Genomic DNA, 20590 nt, shown 5'->3' with positions numbered 1-20590 from the left:
CACTACTGCCCCAGCACTGCCCAAAGCTAAGCTCACCAGCAGTGCTGGCTGGGGCACGGTGTTTAAAAAGGGTTAAAAACCAGTATGCAGCAGCTGTGGCAGAGAGGAGTGAGGAAAATGCAAGAGAAAACACTGCAGACACCAAGGTTGGCTAAGAGGGAGGGAAGGACGCGGAGAAGACCATGGTAAGGAAGGCTGTCTCCACTGCAGCCCATGAAGCATCCGGTATAACACTGCAGCCTGTAGAGTCACACCAGAACAGGTAGGGATGGCATGAGGAGGCTGGAGCTCATGGAAAGCTGCTGCTGGAGCAGGCTCCCATGGAGAGGAGGCCCCACCGGAGCAGGTTTTCAGGCAGGAGTTCTGACCCTGCCTGAAGGACAGCAGCCCATGGAAAGCACCCATGCTGGAGCAGCTCTTAAAGAGCTGACACACATGGAAAGGGCTCACATTCCAAGAAGTTTGAGAAGAACCATATCCCACCACATGGGAGGGACCCCACAATGGAGCAGCATGAGGAAGAGGAGCAACAGAGATGAAATCTTAAGACTTAACTGCAATGCTCATTCCCCAGCCCCAACATGAGGAGTAGCTAATATGGTCAAAAGTGAAATTACACCTCACAAGAAGGGATGAAGGTGGGTTTGGTTTTATTTTTTTACAATCCTATTCTATTATTAATTGTCAATAAACTAAATCAAGTCTGGATTTCCCAGTAACTTTCTCTTGACTCATCAGCTTTTTTGTGTCCTCTCCCCCAGCCCTGCTGATGGGAGAGTGAACACACAGTCCCGCAGGCCCCAGAACCAGGCAAAGCCAACCCATCACAGTATGAGAGTCAGCAAGGAGAAAAGAAAAAATCAAAGTGAAAGCAAGATCTTGGGAAAGTTATTTTCACCTTTGAAGTGGGCAAAAATTTGGCACAAACAGACAAAAAATTACTTCTATTATATCCTCTGCATTGGTTCAAACAGCATTTTACACACTCCAGCTCCAAATCCTGAAGTTTGAGTTGCTTTGGTTTTTAAACCAGTAGCTTTTTAATAGGAATAGATTAAGAATTTACTTTAAAAATGAAAGTGATACTTTCATCCTAATGCATCAATTGGACAGACAAGAGTCTGATATTTAGTAGACCAAAGAGCATTATGTAAATGTTGTCCTAGAATAAAGGAAATATTATTTATTTTAACCACTCACACAAACAGAAAACTATGTCAAGAATCTTAAACGAAGAATCTTTTGGATCAAAATTAAAAACTGGAGTGTATTACATTACAAAACACTTCATTTTACTGCACCAACTGACACACAAAGGATGACTTTCAAGTGAGCCCATGTTTAAACAGTATTGCTGTAAAGCCTCTTCAGCTGAGTATTCTGATATTAATCTTGTTTTATTTTATGTGGTAAAGTTCCAAACTTTGTAAATGTGGCACAAAGGTAAAGACCAGGTAAGACTTGTACTCTCCTGCACCTGGACAATAATTAGATTGCCAATTCCAAAATTCAGTTCTCCACAGAAAAACCCAAGAACAATCCTAAATTCAGGAACTACAGGGGGTTGCAGACTGCCATGGATTTACAGCTGCTCTTGCCACTGCAGACCAGTGAGGCAGTACAAAAGCCAGCTGGCTACAGCCAGGGATGACAACACCAGTCATGGCAATGCCAGCTGCTCCTACAATCTCTGCAGCTTCCCCTGTGAGGTTTGCGCTACCTGGTATGCAATAAAGGCATGAAACACTGCAAAACAGAAAAAAAAATCTAAAATAAAATCCACATATATCTAAAGAAAAAAAAAACACCACTTTTTACAAAATAATTCTGATACTGTTTTGCTTTTTCTAGATAAAGCCTCTTCTCCCATGTTATCTGTGACAGAGTTGTGCTGTGTCACTACACCTTTGTAAAATCTTTTGTACAGGTCATCTAGTCCATTAGCTTTTAAGAAATCTAAATGCCAAAAATTTTGATCCTTGTTGCTATTACCAATCTGTAAACTACAGAAAAATCAGTCATGTACAAAATCTTCAAAATCTCAATTTTGCACAAATTATGGAACTTTGTATATTAAATACAGACAATAAACATAAGGTCAGTGTTTCCCTTTCAATAAGCAACAATATCTTGAACCAGTTTAATATATTAAAGAACTTGGAAAGCAGAAACATATCACAAATTGCAGATCCTGCCTAATTTTCAAGATTTGCACCTACACTTCACAGATTACAGCACAAATTTGTTAATATATTCCTATCAGCTGCTGCACTCTGTAACTTATACTGAAGGATCTTAAGTTTGCTGGTCTCCTCAGTGATTTCTTTGGTGAGTACTGTGTACAGGAAGGGAAAGAAGTCCATCCCTTATAAACATAGCTAAAAGCAAGCCCTAAAACAAGAACATCAGACCATAAACTTTGAGAAAGTAGGGCTGGACTAAGTGCAGATTTTCCCATCCTGCACGGCAGTGTGTAATTGCTAACAAAAATTACATGTTTTTACAACTCCTTAATGAGCATTCCAAACTCATTTTTGCCAAAGCTGGCAGACTGATCAACCCTCATTGTGTTCCACAGGAAGAGTCTGTAACATTTTGTTACTCATTTCACTAACACTATCCTGTACTTACTGCACACAAGACAAACCTTACAAGCATTGTACTACAGCAAGTCAGAAAACACCCTCAGGTAACAAGTCTGCAAAACATGTCACATGCTCAGAAACAAGTTTCTGCCTCTTAGAAACTGATTTACTAGCCCTGAAACTGCTTTGTGCTCTAAAACTTATGGTAAATCATGGGAATGACCACAATGGTTAGTTTGTGACCAGAAATTAACATTTTCCCCTCAGATTATATTTATTCTGGAGTGTTCCTATAGCTCTTTATCTTTTAAAAAATTACCCAGTGAATATGCAATGTGTGATTTTGAACACAGTACTGAAGTACTGCTTTAATGTAATTTTCATCTCCTAAAGAGCACAAAGAATAACTAAGTGCATATAAATAATCATTCACCAACAAATTTGGAAAGAAATTATTAGAAAAAATTAACCATCTGCAGTCTTTTCAATAACACTATACAGCACTGGTCAGTCACCACAAATCCTCCCAGCTGAACACACCCCCAAAACGATGATTAACATGAAATCTAATTTTAAGGATTTTACAGAATACACAGAATAACAACTGCTGTTGCAGCAGTACTGAATTCTGCCACTTATTTCATAACACTAATTTGGATAAATCCTTGGTATTTTGCTCAGTTCCTCAGGTGTGAACCTTAAGTCCCATCCATGACACTTTATCTTGGCTATTAACAGTTTCAGGACTGATTTGCAAGAAATCTCTCTTATTCTGCGTGGCTTAGCAACATCACAGTTTTTCTCAGAACAACTAGATGAAAAGCTCATTCAGACCAGGCAGGCAAAGGTACTTTCCCACAACTACAAGGCAAGCTAGCAACAAGCTTTAGTGACCACACAATCGACTTTGTCTTTAGGATACACTTTTATGGCTCTAGGTCTTTGGCTGGGAAAAAACCAAAACCCTGAGGGTTCAATATATTTTACTGAAGTCATCCTCTAAGAATTCAAGGCCTATCCCTTTCCTCAGTCAATACATATGCTCAAGGCTTGTTTATTCTTCCTGGAACTAGAGAATACTGCCCACGTGGGCAGTACTCAGCTTTCAAATAGACACACACACAAAAGAGGAGATCACTCTAAACTGGGCAAGCCTTGCTATTTCTTTTGACAAACTGGCAGTTATTATCAATGCATCTGAACTCCTTTAAAGTCTCTTTAAAGACTCTGCTTGCTTTTCATGAATGCTCTTCCTATAATTTTCAGAAAGAAAATTGAAGGTCTAATATCAGCTTCTCCCGACATTTCATTACTCATCCTCTCATTCTCCCCCAAAGAACCTAGAGTTTAGTAGTAGGTAGAAACAGTGTAATCATACACATCCCTATAAGCAACTCCCACTTCCAAAAGCAGAACTGTCAGTCTCTAAGTCATCAACCTTTCTTTATAAAGACCTGAAAGAAAACTTGAGCAATACAACACTCCTAAGGCACAGAAATTACATACACCTCATGAAGTTTAGTCAAGAGCCATCAAAATTAAAACTACACTTTATACATTTAAAAGGGATGCGGTGGTCCAAGTACCTACCTGTATGACTGTTGAAGTGTGCAAAATTAGCAAAATTTGCTGTAGCAGTTGACTGAGGAGGAGCAGCAGCAAAGATATCTGAGCCAAGATCACTGAGGAGGTCAAATTGTTTCTTTTCTTGTTGCTGCTGTCCTTGAGATCGAACTACAACAGGAGACTACAAACAAGATCTCAATTAATTAGTACAAAAAGGTGATATTTTACCAAACTGACATTTACAAAATATTAGAAGGCAAGACTAAGCTTATTTCTTTAACAAGACATTTATTCCTGAAGTTTAAGATGCTCTATGTAGTACACACCCTCCTCTTACAGTACGAGAAAAACTATTTATGCTACTACTCTGGCTTTTTAAGGAACTCTGCAGCAGATTTACACAGTTTAATAGCACCCAGAATAATAAAGTAGCAATATATTATTAGCAACTTCAGATTTTGTATTTAAAACTGCAAATATTGTACAAATACAAGCAATAAAACTTTATTTTATAAGACAGAAAATAGTTATTAACTACATTCTGAAAAAATCTTTAGAATTCAGTGTAAGGAGAGAAAAATTTAAAAATATCATAGCAAGGCTTGAAGTTGCAATTTTCTACTGTTTGAGTAAAAAGAGGTCCATTCAAGAGTTGTTTGTATCCTGACTCTAGTTTTCAAATAGTCTTCCCTCCAAAAATCTAAGTACACAGTGTTGTTTGACTTTACATTACAGCATACAGACACCCCCCGAAAGCCACTTAAGAGAGTTTCAGAATGCAATAGTAAATATGACATGCTTTCACTACTTTCATATATTCACTATTAATTTCATGGTTAACAGCCTAAGCAATTTTCTTATTTCCAAAGAGAAAAAACAAAGATGAAAATATAACACATCAGGTCCAAACTTTAGAGGTATTTATGCAAAAGACAACCATGTAATCCTATCACACTGGAAAACTCTGCTTACTGAAAATCACCACTAAAATCAATTTGGTCAACAGAAATAAACTTCATTTAGTAGCTATCTGCAAACATGTATATACTTCAGTAAAATATACTAAATATAGTGATTATATTAGTTCCTACAATCATAGCAGTTGCTATTGCAAGAATTTTTCTGTCACTGAAAGAGTAACAAGGACTGCAGGTAGTTCTGTGCTCCTCAGCAGTCATTACTCACTTGGCTAGGCGTGCCCTTGTTTAAGTGCAGTGCGGGTGCAGCTTCTCCCAAGAGAGATTTGAGTGGCTTCACCTCAGGTGTGCTGCTTGTACTACTGGCAGAAGACCCAGATATGGACGCATGGACTGATGCCACCACCTTTGCTTGCTCTGGAGGAACATACCTACATTCAAGAAGAGCAATGTTTTTCACAAGTTTCACGTGAGAAGTTCTAAGTCTGAAGTTGAGAACTGGCAGATCTCAGCTTTGCTACTGAAACCCCGATCCTGCAACAGATTCTATCAGTAGTTTGCAAAATACCCATTCTTCAAATATGCCAGAGATTTTTTTTTAAAATGGACTAGTATTTAAATTCATCAATATTTTTAGCACTTACTCAGTACAAAACATGTCTTTCCCAACTAATAAATAACAGTCAGCAAAACTGTTACTTTACGCTGTTATTGACATCCTCTTAAGCCATTTCTGTTCCATATATGAACACTGAGAAACTTCTTTAGTTCGTCTTCTCTGCTTCCTATAGGAGCTCTAAATAAAATTTCTGAATGAAATCATTTCACTTTAGAGAGCTGTGTAATCTAGTTTTAAGAGCACCTCAAAGAAGGAAAGCACACTCAAAATGAGAGCAAACAGTCCATCTTCACATCACAGGGGAAATCTTTATAATAGTAAAGGTATCTTACCATCTTTTCTTTTCATATTTTTCCTGTAGAAATTCCTTTACTTTCTGTGGATCCCTGAAGTCTGGAATTGCTGATGATCGATCATCAAATAGGCCTAGCCAGATCTGTTTGCACACCTTAACAAAAAAACCACAACAACATAGACTGATCAGAGAAAATTAATACCTTAATTCAAAACCTATTTAAGTTTATTATTGTTAATATATTAAACCATTAAAGTGTGTGGCTGCATAATTTATATCCCAGACTGAGCTGCTGAAACACTGACTGGTGCACCGTGTACTGGGGTCTAAATATCTCAAGCTGCCTGTGACAGCAGGGCAAGCAGATCCCAGCATCCGATTTCACCATCCAACATTCCTTTTACAAAATATTTGTAGAATGTACTCATGAAATGCAAAGCACCCAATTTCTACTTGTAATCTTCAAGATTTTTCTCCTTCATCTAATTCTACACATTCCCTTACTGTACACTCCAGGGCTTAAACTGTTTCAACAGATTCCATATGCGCTAAGCCCCAAATAGTAGATTTTAAGAGATCCAAGATTCAGTATTTATATTTTTAATTACTATTTGATTACAAGAACTGTTTTCCAACCAGCCTTTGTTACCATGATGCAGTTTTTACAATTCCATACACATTTGAGTGATGGTATGAGATAAGGGGTAAAAATACTCTTGATCCAATTTAATTTTCTAATTGTAGCTGTGAGTCAGTAGAAATTGAACCACTTGCAAAATTCTCAGTATGTTCAAGCTTCAATTCCTGAGCAAAACAAAAGGAAAGGTGTTCTTAAAACTAAACAAGACATAGGAGTTTTAACTTGAAATGTTTTAAGGCCTTCAGGCTATTCTGCAAATAACCTTAATAGGTGCACCCAAACAAGAACACCAAACATTAGCTGCCCTCAAAATCACAGTGCCCTTTTAGAACATGTTTCTTCCAGAGAAGCAGAGTCAAAAAAAGCTCTGTTTTCATGACACCCTTTCTTCCCACACCTTTTCTGAAATAGCCCTGACCATCCCTCTTACATGCCTACTACAAACCTGCTCTCTATCCCTGCAAGTGTCAGGTTTTCAACACTGTCCCCAGTGACCTTCAGGAGAAGCACAGGCTCTAACAACCAAGAGCTGCAAAACTGATTGCTCTGAAAGTTGGCAAATCAAGGTAGAAGCTGTGATACTCCCACTTTAGCATCTTCCCCAAACTAGTTGGCAACCAAGATAAATCTTATAGGTAATTTCAAAGATTGCTCAGGATTTTAAAGATTAGGCAGACTCCTAACTGCAGATTTCATATTTGATGCTACAGTTCTAAATAGCCTGATTGCATAGTCAACACCTAACATTCCTTTATTACCAACATTATTATCATCTGCTGGATAGAGACAAACAACAACAGGAAACAGATCTAATGATCAAAAGATATTTTCAAATGAGTATTTATACAGCTAATTTAGAGCCAAGATCCGTAGTTCCTACCTCAAACTCAGCAATTCTGCATTCATTCTGCAATTGTACTACACAAAAGGGTCAAGTTCAACACACTGATTTTTCTCAAAATTAAACAGCCACAGTATTGTAATAGATAAAATGAAACAATATATTTGTTTATAATTCTTCATACAAACTTAGAGGACAAATTTAGTCAAAAAAAATCACATGTCTCTTCTAAATTAAAAGCTAATATCAAGAATCACTGTTTTAACAGTACAAATCTTTCACTACTTTTTGGTAACAAAACATATATAGTCAGAATATTTATGGGTGTAGTTTTAAACTTGCAGTGAATAGTCTGAGGTGAGCCAGCAGTAGTATTTCCATACTTAGATTTGTGAGTATAACTATACAAGCAGCAGTCATATGATTGCTAGGAGGAAGAGAAGTCCTGCTTGTGGCTATTTACAGAATCTCTAGCAGCAGGAGTTGGTGGTGTTCAAATCCACACAGTCCCCTCCCAACCCCCAACTGCAATATTGGAAAGAACATCAGGAAACACTGAAGAAAAGAAAAATAGTGCTTAATTTCAGGCAAGCAGAAAGACAAATGTTACAGCACAGCCCCTACTTGATTCTGCACCCAGCACCATAACACTTGGGGCTCTACCATGATCAGTTTGCAGCAACCCTGAGATGTGCTGGCAAATGACAGAGGAGGGCCCCTTCCCCACCCATATATCAGACCATCCAATTACTCCTCCTTCTCCTGCCACCCCAAACAAGTCAGATAAAAGAAACTCATCACAATTACCATGTCCCCGGTACCATTGAAACCTGAAGGAGATCAACTCACAGCAACAAACCACAACCCAGTTTTTCACGTTTCTCCCTCCCAGCTTTCTGCTTCATCTTCACTCTGAAGTGCCTACGCATTAGGAGTGAGGGGGAAAGAAAACAAAACAAAAAGTCCTGAAAACAAAAAGATGAAAACCCCCAACAACAAACAATCCAAACCAAAAAACCCCACCACGGCTCCATGTCAATGTCTCAGGCCACTACAAGCCATTTCTGTGAGGACTCAGAAAACAAGGTGCTGTGTGACTTTAGATCATTACCAGCTACAGAGCTATAGTAGATACAGTTCTATGAATATGCAAACAGGAACGGAGGAGGACTGTGCTGAACAAACACCTGTTAGTTTAAAATGATGCAAGCTTCTTAAAGGCATCAGCTCTTGCCATTGCATTGCAATTTTTGCAAACCTTCAGAAAGCAGGCTACCAAAAGTGTTTCCTGGAGCAACTAATTCCTTCTAAATACCTAACTACAAAACGAACCAACAAGTGAAATATGCCTTAAGTCACTACTGTAATAATTTAAACAAACTGCCAGGCACTTTGTGTTACTGGTAGCACAGAGAACAGTTTTACTAATTTTTACTACCAGTTTTACTAATGGACAACCACCAAGCCAAAGAATAGACTTAAGTCACGCACACCTCAGCAAGACGTTCTCATTGTACCAGAGTCTGACTGCGGGAGCTGTACAAATGCAGTGTAAAACATCCACCACACCAGGATGCAAATTAAATTTCACCTAGGTTTCTTTACCTAAAGAGTTACCAGAGAAAGCACAATTTCTTAAAAGTTCTTAAATATGGACAAGTCTTAGACTAAAACCAGACACACACAACAGATAAGAGTAGGTTGGAATCAGATAGTGGGAATGATGGAAAGGAAACAAGACTGTAAGTGGGTGTACAACATGACTGGAATACAAAGGGTAAATCACATCCTCATAAGGGCACTTGAGACCATATTTATGCCAAAAAATCAGGCTGTTTTATCTTCCTACTACAGTTAGGCTTCATGTTCTTAAAGGTTTTTTCCAACCTACACAATTCTGACTTAAGTCCTTTAGAAAGCCATATTTTATAAAGCTTTAGAACCACACCAGAGACCATGAAAAGGCACATATTTCTGTCTGACGTAGCACACAATGCTTTGAACATCAGCAGCCGTTTCAAGCAGGCATTCAGAGTCCAATAAAAGACCCATTGTCTTCCCTTGTTTGCTGGTGACCTGTGTGCTCTGTCTAGCTATACTTCTGCTACTATCGTCTGACTCAACAAGGATCCACAACACTGCATTGATTATGCTTCAAGTGAGCCACAAAACACAATTTTCTGCTATCTAAAAAAACACAAATGGCAGAGAGCTATGCAATACCACAGGATGAAATCAAAATTGAAAAATAAAATTAAAAAAATACTGTTGTCAGAGACAGAACTCACATCATGTTTTCTTGAAGTAGTTATCTTTCCACAGTCAATTTAAAGTAAGTCATCAACAGTCCTGAATCTCATGTGAAGAAAGAAGTTCGCTGTGAGAAATTCTTGGTTTTGCTTTATTTTTATCAATCAGGCCATCACATTTTTGGTTTCAAAGCTATTTTGAAGTTACTCTTGTGATAAATATCAGGGAAACTTAGGCCCTACAAGTTGCTGTTTATGGTGGGGAATGATTACTCAGTATTTATAGCCTTGGTACCCTGACTACTCCCCACTAATTCACCATCTGAATTGGACAGATACCAAAAGATTCACTACAACAACAACAAAAAAATAGCACCAGTATAGAAAGATCAGACTGGCAACTTTAGTTGCCAACACTTCATCATAAGCTTCAGTACTATGTTCTGTCTGGCCCGACAGCTGCCCAGGCAGCACAGTTACTCCCACAGTTACTCAGCACAGTTATCCACAGCATGTGCTGACTCTTGCAGGGCATTACTTGCAGGACATGGAAGCAGGGAGGAACTGCAAAAAGGCATTAAAGGAAATTTAAACCTACACAAACCCAAGCCTTAAGCAAGCAGTTGCTCTACTAAATATAGTTCTCTTCTTATTTAATACAAATTCACTATCTGAAAAAAAAAAAAAAAATTCAAGGGAGTAATTGTTCTCAATTTTTGGTTATTTTGAAAATGTATGTTTTGAGAAATTTGAATTTGATATCCCAAGGAATATGTATTTCAAACTACTCCTCTAAGTGTTTCATATATAAGTCACACTTGTAGAGCTCATTCAGTAAATGCTACTGCTCAAGTTGTATGACACATCTTCAGCCCCTTTTCAACAGAATTACTCATTCCTTTGCTTTTACATATAATACATGAAGCATCATACCAACTCACCACACAATCATTACACAACACTACTATTAAGGTATTATATTTATAAAACTCTATGGCTTTCTGAAATTCTTCTACATTGCATCATCTCCTTGGGAATACTCTGGTTCAGCCATTTAATATTAATATTCTTTTTTCTGCAAGACCAGCACAAATAAGCCTATGCTCAAAAGCTCTGTTTATTCGCCAAAAGCTTTGCTATACTCCTGCTTTTGATAACTACAGCTCTATCAAACAAAATGCTCTGCTTAGAGAAGAGCCTGACAAGCTGGAGCCAAGAGTAAACATTCAAGTTATGTGGAAGCCCCTAGAAACAGTGGAACATATCCAACAATCCATAATCATTGTCCACTGTCCCTGAAAAGTATAATTAGTCCATGTCCCACTGGTTCACCAACGGAGCAGGGGAAAAAAAAAGGAGAACATTGAAGTCAGAATGACTAAGCGTATGCAGCATTTGAAAATCTACTTTTGTTGAAGAGTTGACAGAAGCAATACTTTGAAGTTTTGCCCCTGCTACACTCTGAGGGGCTGCAAAAATCAAGGCAAAGCAAAGTTTTATCTTGTCAGATAAACAATAAGTAGATAACAAGATTCATCAGTTGTCTTCATGGAATTTAAAAGTTCCTGAGAATCCCTCTACAACCACTCTGGGAAGGATAGTACCTGTCCTCTGCCAACAAGCTCCAGTCCTGCAAGGGATGTCATTAGACACTTGGCAACCAGATACTGGGACATTCAGAATTAGATCAGTAAGTACAGCATGAAGTAAAGAGGGAAAGAGAATCACAACCAGCATCAACCTACTCACCCTGACCTAGATAAAAACCCAGGAGGTAGCAAAGCAGAAACTGTGAGTTGCCATAACTTAAATATATCATTGAAAGGAAAAATTGGGCCAAGTGCATATTGTATGTTATAATAAAACCTTTACCTATATTTCTCTTCATATCATTGGCTTCCCTGAATCTGCACTCAACAGCTATTCCATCTGAGGGAGAATTGGTTTTCCCAGTGTAATTATATTTACCATACATTAGATTTTCCATACACTATTTACTTAATTTGTAAAAGTTTATTTGTAGTCCTACACTTTGAAGAATCACCTTTGTTTTCAGCTTTGATAGAAAGCAACAAAGAACATATCCCATGCAGTGTACATCTGGCACACCACAAAACAAAGTTAATCAGAAAGGTTTCTGGTTTAAAACTCAGCCTCCAGTAACATTTCATGCTTTCAGGAGTTCCAAGCAGGGCTCAAAGACTAAAAGAAAAATACATGTACTGTTTTTGACAGAAGTTTAGCTTTTGTTTTGTTTTTATGTTTGTTGACACTTTTGGGGGGATTTTTTTCTCTGTGTATTCAGAGATGGACAAGTGGGGAAGAACAGGCCCACTAAATAATTGCTAATTAAGAAAAAAATTAGCATTATCCATAAAATTTTGCAGAAACACTGAGAATCTGAGATTTCAGTTATTTCTATTCTAGTGCTATATATTTCAACTACCAAATAAAGCTTTGCCATGTCATAACTATTTCACTGATAGAGATCTCCAGTGTGTGTGGGAAGGCGGATATAGGAGAGACAAAGGCCTTCTGCTTACACAACACATTGAGCCACCACACTTTAGAAACTCCTGTTAGCATAGCTGTGATAGTTACGAAGAAAAGAAAAATTCAGTCAGGCCAGCAAAGTTAGTTCTTGCTCATTAAGTCTCCTGCTCTTGTACGTGGTGAAGGCAGCAAGGCGAGGTAAAGCTCTCACAGGACATGTCCTCCTGGTGATAGAAGCTGCACTTCAACTAGGAAAAAGCACACTACTTGACCTGCAACACTTCTTGAGGCCCAGACATACCACTGCATAGGAAGATTACATCTGTCAGTCTAGTTTAAAAAGCTCTAACAAGATAATACCTTTCAAGAGGCTGGTAAATGCCAAATTAGATTTCTTCTTCTCCTCCTCTCTGCCAATAAAATATTCTCAGTTATGCACCAAAATGTAATGCTGACAGTGCTAAGAACTGCACATGACTACACAACAAAACTATGTTCCAAAATATAATACCCTACAGGAAGAAAGATTTGGAAACAGTTTCTTTATGTAAACAAGTTATAACTTTGTTTAGTAATTCTGCACTTCTGATATCAATATTATTAATTAATCTCTGTAGGATAAAATAATTTCATACTGCCAGAGTACTGATTTCAAAGGCAGTTTGGGCACAGAAGTTAATGGTTTCATAAGCAAAGCCAGTAAATCCTGCTAACAAAGACATTGTTCTACACACAATCAGCTCATGTATCTCTGTATGGTATTAGCAGAACCAGCACTGTACTCCAAGGACACCTGACTGCACAGCTCGTGCTGTCAGCGCTCATCACTACAGCTCGGAACTGCTCCTTCCACTCTAGGGTTTCTAGGCCACATTCCACAGTAAAGGAGATTCTAGAGAAGCATTCTGGTCTGGCCTAACACCAGCTCTGAACCAGACTCAGACTGCTGCCAGTTCTGCAAGAGTGCAGGAAACAGGGACTTGCACAGGTGCTACTGAGAGTCAGGAAAATTGGCAACAACCCAAAATTCAGCACTATTAAAATAACTTCAAGCAGCTGAGCATACCTTTAGGTATTCTGCTCATTAGCTCAGGTAAACATGGTCTTTGCCCCAGAGTAACAGAGATTTTCTAAATACAAGAACATCAAGATCTTTTTCTTCAACCACATGCATATTAGAATGGGTTATTTGGAAAGATTACGAAAATACCTGTCATTTTTCAAACAGGTAGGTGAAAAATTAACTCTGTAACCGGTCTGCCTTATAATACTATTCTTCATCTTAGGGGAAAAGTTTCTGAATATTCACAGCTATAATGGCAACAGGAGATTAGCACCACCTCCACTTTCTTCAAACAGCAAATTCACTTCCTACTACCACTGCACAACTGAATCAGAGGCCAAATCAGCACTAGCATCATTTGAGAATGAGTATTGAAACAGACACGTCACTGTCTCCTCATTATTCTTCACAAGAAAATGTGAAAATACCTCATACTGCTTCTCATGAAGAGAGCAAGGAGACAAAAAACCCTAACCAGTGAGTCAGAACTGCCTTTATCCTTCAAAAGGATTTCAGAAGGCACTTGAGGAATGTCAGCTGGAAGATGCCTCCATTCTTGCTGCAGTGACATAATCCCAAATTAGCAAAACTGGAGACTGAACAGCTGTTTATACCTCCAGATGATGAGTAAGCAACACCAAAATATAGGTGTCTCCTAATACAGTATAAGGATTTAAAACTCTTGATTGCAGCAGTCAAAATTCATGTTCAAGCTACCTGTGCCAGAAAGACATTTCTTAGAATGTGCATTTATGGGGAGGATGGTGTCTCACCTAAGAAAGAGCTGCTCTGAATAATCTCTCCCTGAAGCAGTTGCTTTGCAGAAGTCTTTTACTAAATGAACGTTTTACCCATGTGTGCCACAAAGAAGGTCATTTACAGCAACTGGGGAAAAGTTGGTATTTTAAATATTAGGAAGTGGTTTGGGTTTTTTTCTTTGTTTAGTTTGAGTGGTTGGGTTTTTTTGCTTTTGTTTGTTGTCTGGATGTCTTTAGAGGTCTTCATCCTCATACAATACCAACCTTATAAATACTCTTTGAAGGAGAGTGGAAAACTACTTCCTCTAAGAACAACTCAGCACCTTAACTACTCAATCTAATGAAAGTTTTCTTGCTATTTTACTTTGTATTCAGAACAAGATCCCTATTGTATAACCATGATCTACTCATCTGGAATCAAGAAAGGTTATCACAGAGGCCTTGGCCATGCTGGAGAGAGACTAGAGCAATAAAATTGGAATGAAAGTATTTTAGAAGGTACAGAAAAATGGAAGTTAAACATGATAGATTGCCAAAAAAAGTTGAGCTTCTTTTTAGAAGTATTGCTGTAAAGTTATTTTAACTGTTGATATTACAACATTGGACAATTCCATGTTTGAAAAGTCTTATTTTAGGAAATTTCCTTTCTTCCTATACACACAAGAGACTCCTACACTGAACAGCAAGCTAAGCACAAAACGTTATTTTGTGAGTCAGATGAATTTCCTCTGTCCAATATATTATCTTATCTGCAGATAAGTATTCCAAAGTCCAATACTAACAAGAGAAAGCAAAATGTCTATTTAACTACTGGAATATAAAGTATAACAAAATGAAAACATGTTTAACTAGGTTTTAAACTTTTAACAGTGTTTAAAACAATCATTTCTGTTCAGTATTTGAGCACACCTTAAATCTACCATTGGCACTTACAAGTGTTTATTCAGTTCTACTTAAGAATTAAAGTACTAATCAACAATCTAAAACTAAACTCAGAAGGGCATCTTCATTTTTATGAGCCAGCTCATTTCACTGCAATTCTCCAATTAGAGTATACTACAAGTACAAAAACCCCCACTTTTGAAACAGACTAGCACTGCAGAGGTCTGTGAATTTTTTTTATGTCAATAAAAAATTATATATCAACTAAATCATTATGATTAGCAGACTAGTCATGGCTATAATGAGAAGGACCACCACACTAATCAGATGAGAATGATCACTTAAGGTTCCAGATCTGTGAAAACAAACTCATAGCACTCTTTATACATTGCAAGTTCAGTAAAAAATTAAATTAAAACAAATACAGAGAGTCACAACCACATGTTTTCCTTTACACTTAGTGAAGCTTAAAGCAAAGCTGGAGTTTACAATCTAATCTTATGGAAAGATCCTCCAACACACTCTATATGAATCCACAGAAGATTCTTTATTAAATTTCCCTAGGCAAAAAGTCAGCACTATGCTCTATATATATACACACACATATTCAATGCTCTATAGTTTTAAAAAACCCAACCAACCTTAGCCATCAAGAGTATTTTATAAAATCTGGGAGAGTTCAGGCCTTGTTCTAGCTCTGTTTTGAGGAATCATCCACTAACAGTCATTTCAACAAATAACACATGTTTACTGGGGCAGAAAAAGAAATTACTACTTGTGTTTTCATTCTTCAACCTGACAGTTATGAATGGACCAACTTCAAGAAAGTTAAGTATCAGCATTTTGCTGAATGATGGGATTTATCCCCACAAAGCTTCACAAAAGCATACCAATAAAACACCCTCTAGCCTACAATCAATAGTTCTACCAAAAAGGATACAGATGCAATCAACGTGAAGCAGAACCTTATCTAGTTTGAACAGATGGAAAATCTGCCTCTAAAATCCTCAAGGCTATAGCATGGTATTAAAACACAAACTTCACCCTCAAATTGAAGTCAGCAGTGGCCACATCTAGGGCTTAAGTGCTCCCACAGAGCCAATCCAACATTTACCTCAGATTTTTTCTTCTATTTAAAAGAACAAAAAGTCAGCATGATAGAACTTGTCTTCTTCAAAGCTGACACAAACCACTCACTAGGTAACAATTTCTTCCTCTCCTTCCTCTCTCCAAGAACATTTAATATGGATATACTTTTATTAAGAGGCTTTTAAAACTACTAGAAGACTTTCTAGACACCAAGTATGAAGAAATACAGATACAAGCTCTATTTTTGTATTTTTTTTTGTCACAGTACAGTCTTTCAGGAAATACTGCTGCAGTCAGTTTCAAGTTCAGAGCTTAGAAAAAAAAAAAAAAAAAAAAAAAAAAAAAAAGATGGCTGCATATTGCCTTACGCAAAATCAAAAGAAACCCCAATTCAGAAGTACTGGTCATGTGAATCTGGATTGTCTGAGTTGGGCAATAACATTATGATGATCAGCTACCCAATGAAACAAGCTCTTCAGAAGCCTCATTTCAACTGACGTTGGCTTCAAAAGACTTCTCTCTAGCTTTTGCCAAAAAAACCCAAAAAACCAAACCAAACCAAAAAACCTTAAGCTTTCTTTAAGTAGTGTTTTCAACTTTAGCATTAAAGTGTCAAACCTACTTTATTCTCCAAATAATACTTACTTCATTTCCATGTTTCTGCAGAAATTCTATTTCTTGTTGTGTGAAGGTAGTCATTGAAATCGACTTCACTCTGTGGGGTGGATTCAAGCCCCGCCTGAAAGAAGCAAGAAGTATTCAGCATTTGGGAAATTGGTCATGGTACAATCACCTTTAACACTACAGCTAGAAGTCAGACAATTTTAAAATCAGAAGCCATCTCTGTAAAGCACACTCACTCTTGGTACTGCCATACAATTTAAGGCTGTGTAAACTCTTCTTAAAGTAACACTCAATATACAAAGCTGAATAATAGAACTTCAGGAGACCAATATTTACAATCGCTCATGCAAGGTCACTCCGGCACTTTCTATGCAAATTTAAGAAAACAAAATTAGACCTTTTTTTTTAATCCTAATCTGCTTCACTCTTGCCTCTACCTTTCGTCTCTCACTCTTGGGTTCCTTGGTTGTAGCTTCCTTTTCCTCCAACTCCTTCCTCACTTTGATCTCTTATTACAACTTCACAATAACTAGATTTCTTCAAGCTAAACTGCCCAGCTCAGTCTTTTTCTCTTGCTTTAACCCACATTTCCTGTTTCCTCACAGCATCTTTTTTCTAGTTTACTTCTTGCCCCTGCACTCACAGGGGCTTACTCCTCTTCCTGAACACTACAGAAGCAACCACAACAAAAGCAAAAAGACACTGGTTTTAGCATGCTCTCAAATGGGAGGTACCATGGCTAATGCCACAGCTCCAAACATGAGCAGCTCTGCCTTAAGCCCAGATTGGCACCACTCACATCCACGCCAGGCAGGGCTGGCAGGAACACCAGCCACTTGTGCTGCCACAGCCTGACATAGTCAAACCCAGTTCAGTCACAACCTGCAAGCACAGAGAGAAAACCTCCTCAGCAACAGCACCAGGGTAAGAAAAAGCTTATTTTCTTTTCAAACTCCTCCTTTAAATACATGCTAACTACTGCTTTTGCCCACAAACTTCCAATCAAACCCAAGTTGTGCTTTGCCCAATGGATGCAAGAACATTCTATCCCACATGTGCCAAGCAGTGGAGACACTCACCCAGGCAATACCACAGGGCCAGTTTAACACTCAGGTAAACCAGGCCTGGATTTCTGAAATCCCATCTTAAAAAAAATTAATATATATCAACTATGAGATACCAAAGCACACAAAAAGCTTTCCAAGGATGTAATATGGGCCTAACAAATCACTAAGAAAATTAACTGATAGCTGTATTGCCTGTATTTGTCCCTACACTTTTAATTCCATATTTGGCTCAGATTGCTTTTAAGAACTAAAAAAAATCCAAAAAAACCAAAAAACAACACTGACATCTAATTTAGGACAACTGATGGTTTCCTTTAAGCTCCATAATTAAACCAAGAACATTAACTATAAAGTAAATTGTTATCCATAAGAACAGCCTATGACAAAAATCTGGTATTTCAAATATTAACATTATATTTAACTTTGACAGAAAAATTTTAGCACTTCCAAGTTTTCCAAGTAAGTCTAATGGGAAAATATTATTGCACATTTAGCCTGCAAATTCACCTTCACACCTAAATTCAAGTGTACCTATAAGACAATTCTGAACCTGTGTTAACAGATCTCCACGTTTTTAACCTTAAACTGAATACAGGTTAGAACACTAAGCAGTAACATTTTAGCCTAAGTTCCATGACAAAAGTTTGAGATAATCACTGTTTGAAACACTTGGATAAACCATTAATGGTATTTTGCTACAGAATGCAGTGATTTTGAGTACCTTAAAAGCAGAAGTCATTTATAAACCAACAGGCATACAAAAATTAGTTTTACAGAATACTATTTGTTTCAGCAAATTTTTGAAATCAGAGCAGCTGACATTATATTCCGCAGTTCAGCACCTTGACAAGGTAGAAATTTCACTGAAGTTGGTGAGAGAGGTTTTAAGATAATTGATGAAACTACCTTCTCTCAAAATATTTAAATTTCTTGGTAAATTAAAGTTACTAATTTAACATCTTTCATCTAGCTGTATCACCTATTATCACAAGAAATTACGTTTATGAAAATACTATAGTATTATCTAAGATATTTTTAAAGTAAGTATTCATTTAGAGATGATGTAATTTAAAAGAAATCTGTAGGAGTTCTATGCAGTTAAAATTAATTGTTTCAGAGCTGATGCTGGGATTAAGTTTTGCTTATTTTTGGGTTTTAAAAGAAACACCTTCTCGGTCTGTGCATGCAAGTAATTACATTTCACTAAATGGCACTTGTAGCATCACATATTGAGTGACAGCATAGAAACAAAGTTGGCATCCACCTGGCATTTCACACAGATATGCTCCATCAAATGTTATATGACAATTACTGTCCCCTGCTTTTACAGTAAGTATAAAAGCAGTTCTGTCTGCCTTAGCCTGTTCAATTTACTCTCCTCCTAGTAATTACAATAGCAGCACAGTTAGATAGTTGTAAACTAATGACTGTTTAAAAGCCAGAGCTATTCACTAACACATTCACATGTTTCTCAGCACAGGCAGTGTATCTCAACTTTCCCACTAGCTCCTGCTCGAAATTCTTTTTCGCAGTAAGTACAGTTTAAGTGCTCTGCTGTACCTGTGTTTGCAATTTCAAGGCACTGTACAAGTTCTTTAAGACAGACTTACTCTACACTGATCGACCAGGGCTTTTCAGAGCATTTACATCAGCAAACTCTGGTATCTTCAGCTCTGTTAAACAGCAATATTAAACATAGCTGAGGCCTAGATAAGATTTTGTTAAATCTCACCAGAGATTTCTGCCATGTCTTTCTCTCTAGTAAAGAGTTCAGCTATATAAGATTTCACAAGGTTTTATAAGGTTTCCTGATATACACATCATATCCATATGGGATAAGATAAATTCACATTTCTCTTACACCATCCTGCTAAAAGAAAGAAGACATCCCCCCCTTAAAGATCAGATCACCACAGAGAGGTGTCAGATGTCTGACAGCAGGAAAGAGAGCACGTCAGTGGTCCAGGAGGACTGGAAATTCTGAACAAAACTTTAAGAGCCATAATCTAAAGTAAACTATAAATTTTAAATTCTTGCAGTAAACTGCAATACTGAACAATCAAGTATTTATGTCCATTGAATATGGCAAAGGATGCAGGGAACCTATGTAAAGCTTCCTCTTATGCTAAAGCAGCCTAAGTCAGCCCAGAACAAGCAATTCAAGACAAGAAGCTGCACACAAACGCAGCCCAAACATATGCATTATTATTTGATAAATTACTTTGATTCTACTATTAGAACAGCAAACTCTCTATTTTTTCATGATGTCTAAACAACATCCATGAATTGCCTGGAATTTCCCTTAAACAGAGTGTGAGATTTTTGAAACAGGATTCAAGGTCCAACCCTTCCTTACCTACAGAGATTATTTAATGACCCAAATGATTCACAAACAGCTTATCTACATATGGGGGAAGCTTACTGGTAGACAGCCAAGTACAATTATCCCTTATGAGGAATTAACAAACCTCCTTTTTTGTAGGAAAAATTATTCTTTCCTTGTATTTGACAAGTGTTTCACACAGTTCTAATGCTTTACAGTACTCCCTATTTAACAGGGAATAGAATGGATTACAGTCCCTTAGTGCAAATTATCCATGCCTAAATTTAAATTGACCCTGAACAAGTATTTGCAACTTGCCCCTGTGCAGTGGTACCAGTTACTCCCTTCCCTACAACAGAAGTCTCAGGGAAGGCAGCAACCAAACGCTACCTCAGCACTTAAACCAGACTGCAGCTCTCTCCTCCCAAGAGGCCCTGGGGAAATATGACAGAGTAAGACAGTTCTGCCATCTGCATTTATCCAGCACACCAGAGCTAGAACATCCCACACAGAGATCCCACTCATCACTGCCAACTTCTTCACGCTCAGCAATGATTATTTCTGTGGAAGAGCACTGTG

The 20590-nt window shown here is 37.7% G+C and overlaps 1 protein-coding gene across 24 annotated transcripts in view; it reads right to left on the bottom strand.

Annotated features, from left to right (window-relative positions):
- The window catches only part of AGFG1 (ArfGAP with FG repeats 1), a 46694-nt gene that overhangs the window by 10149 nt on the left and 15955 nt on the right, over positions 1-20590 (bottom strand). For all 24 annotated transcript variants that reach the window (XM_086844873.1, XM_086844864.1, XM_086844874.1 and 21 more), the window contains exons 2-5: positions 16643-16736; positions 6020-6135; positions 5337-5499; positions 4176-4332 (exon numbers count right to left, since the gene is read on the bottom strand). In XM_086844873.1, coding sequence (XP_086700999.1) covers positions 4176-4332; positions 5337-5499; positions 6020-6135; positions 16643-16696 — 490 coding nt within the window. In that variant the 5' untranslated portion in view covers positions 16697-16736. The remainder of the gene's footprint in view (positions 1-4175; positions 4333-5336; positions 5500-6019; positions 6136-16642; positions 16737-20590) is intronic.

Source organism: Cyanistes caeruleus, chromosome 10, assembly GCF_971803275.1.
Source record: "Cyanistes caeruleus chromosome 10, bCyaCae1.hap1.1, whole genome shotgun sequence".
Lineage (NCBI taxonomy): Eukaryota > Metazoa > Chordata > Aves > Passeriformes > Paridae > Cyanistes > Cyanistes caeruleus.
Note: the sequence above shows the minus strand (reverse complement) of the source record. Positions and strands in the feature narration are given on the sequence as shown.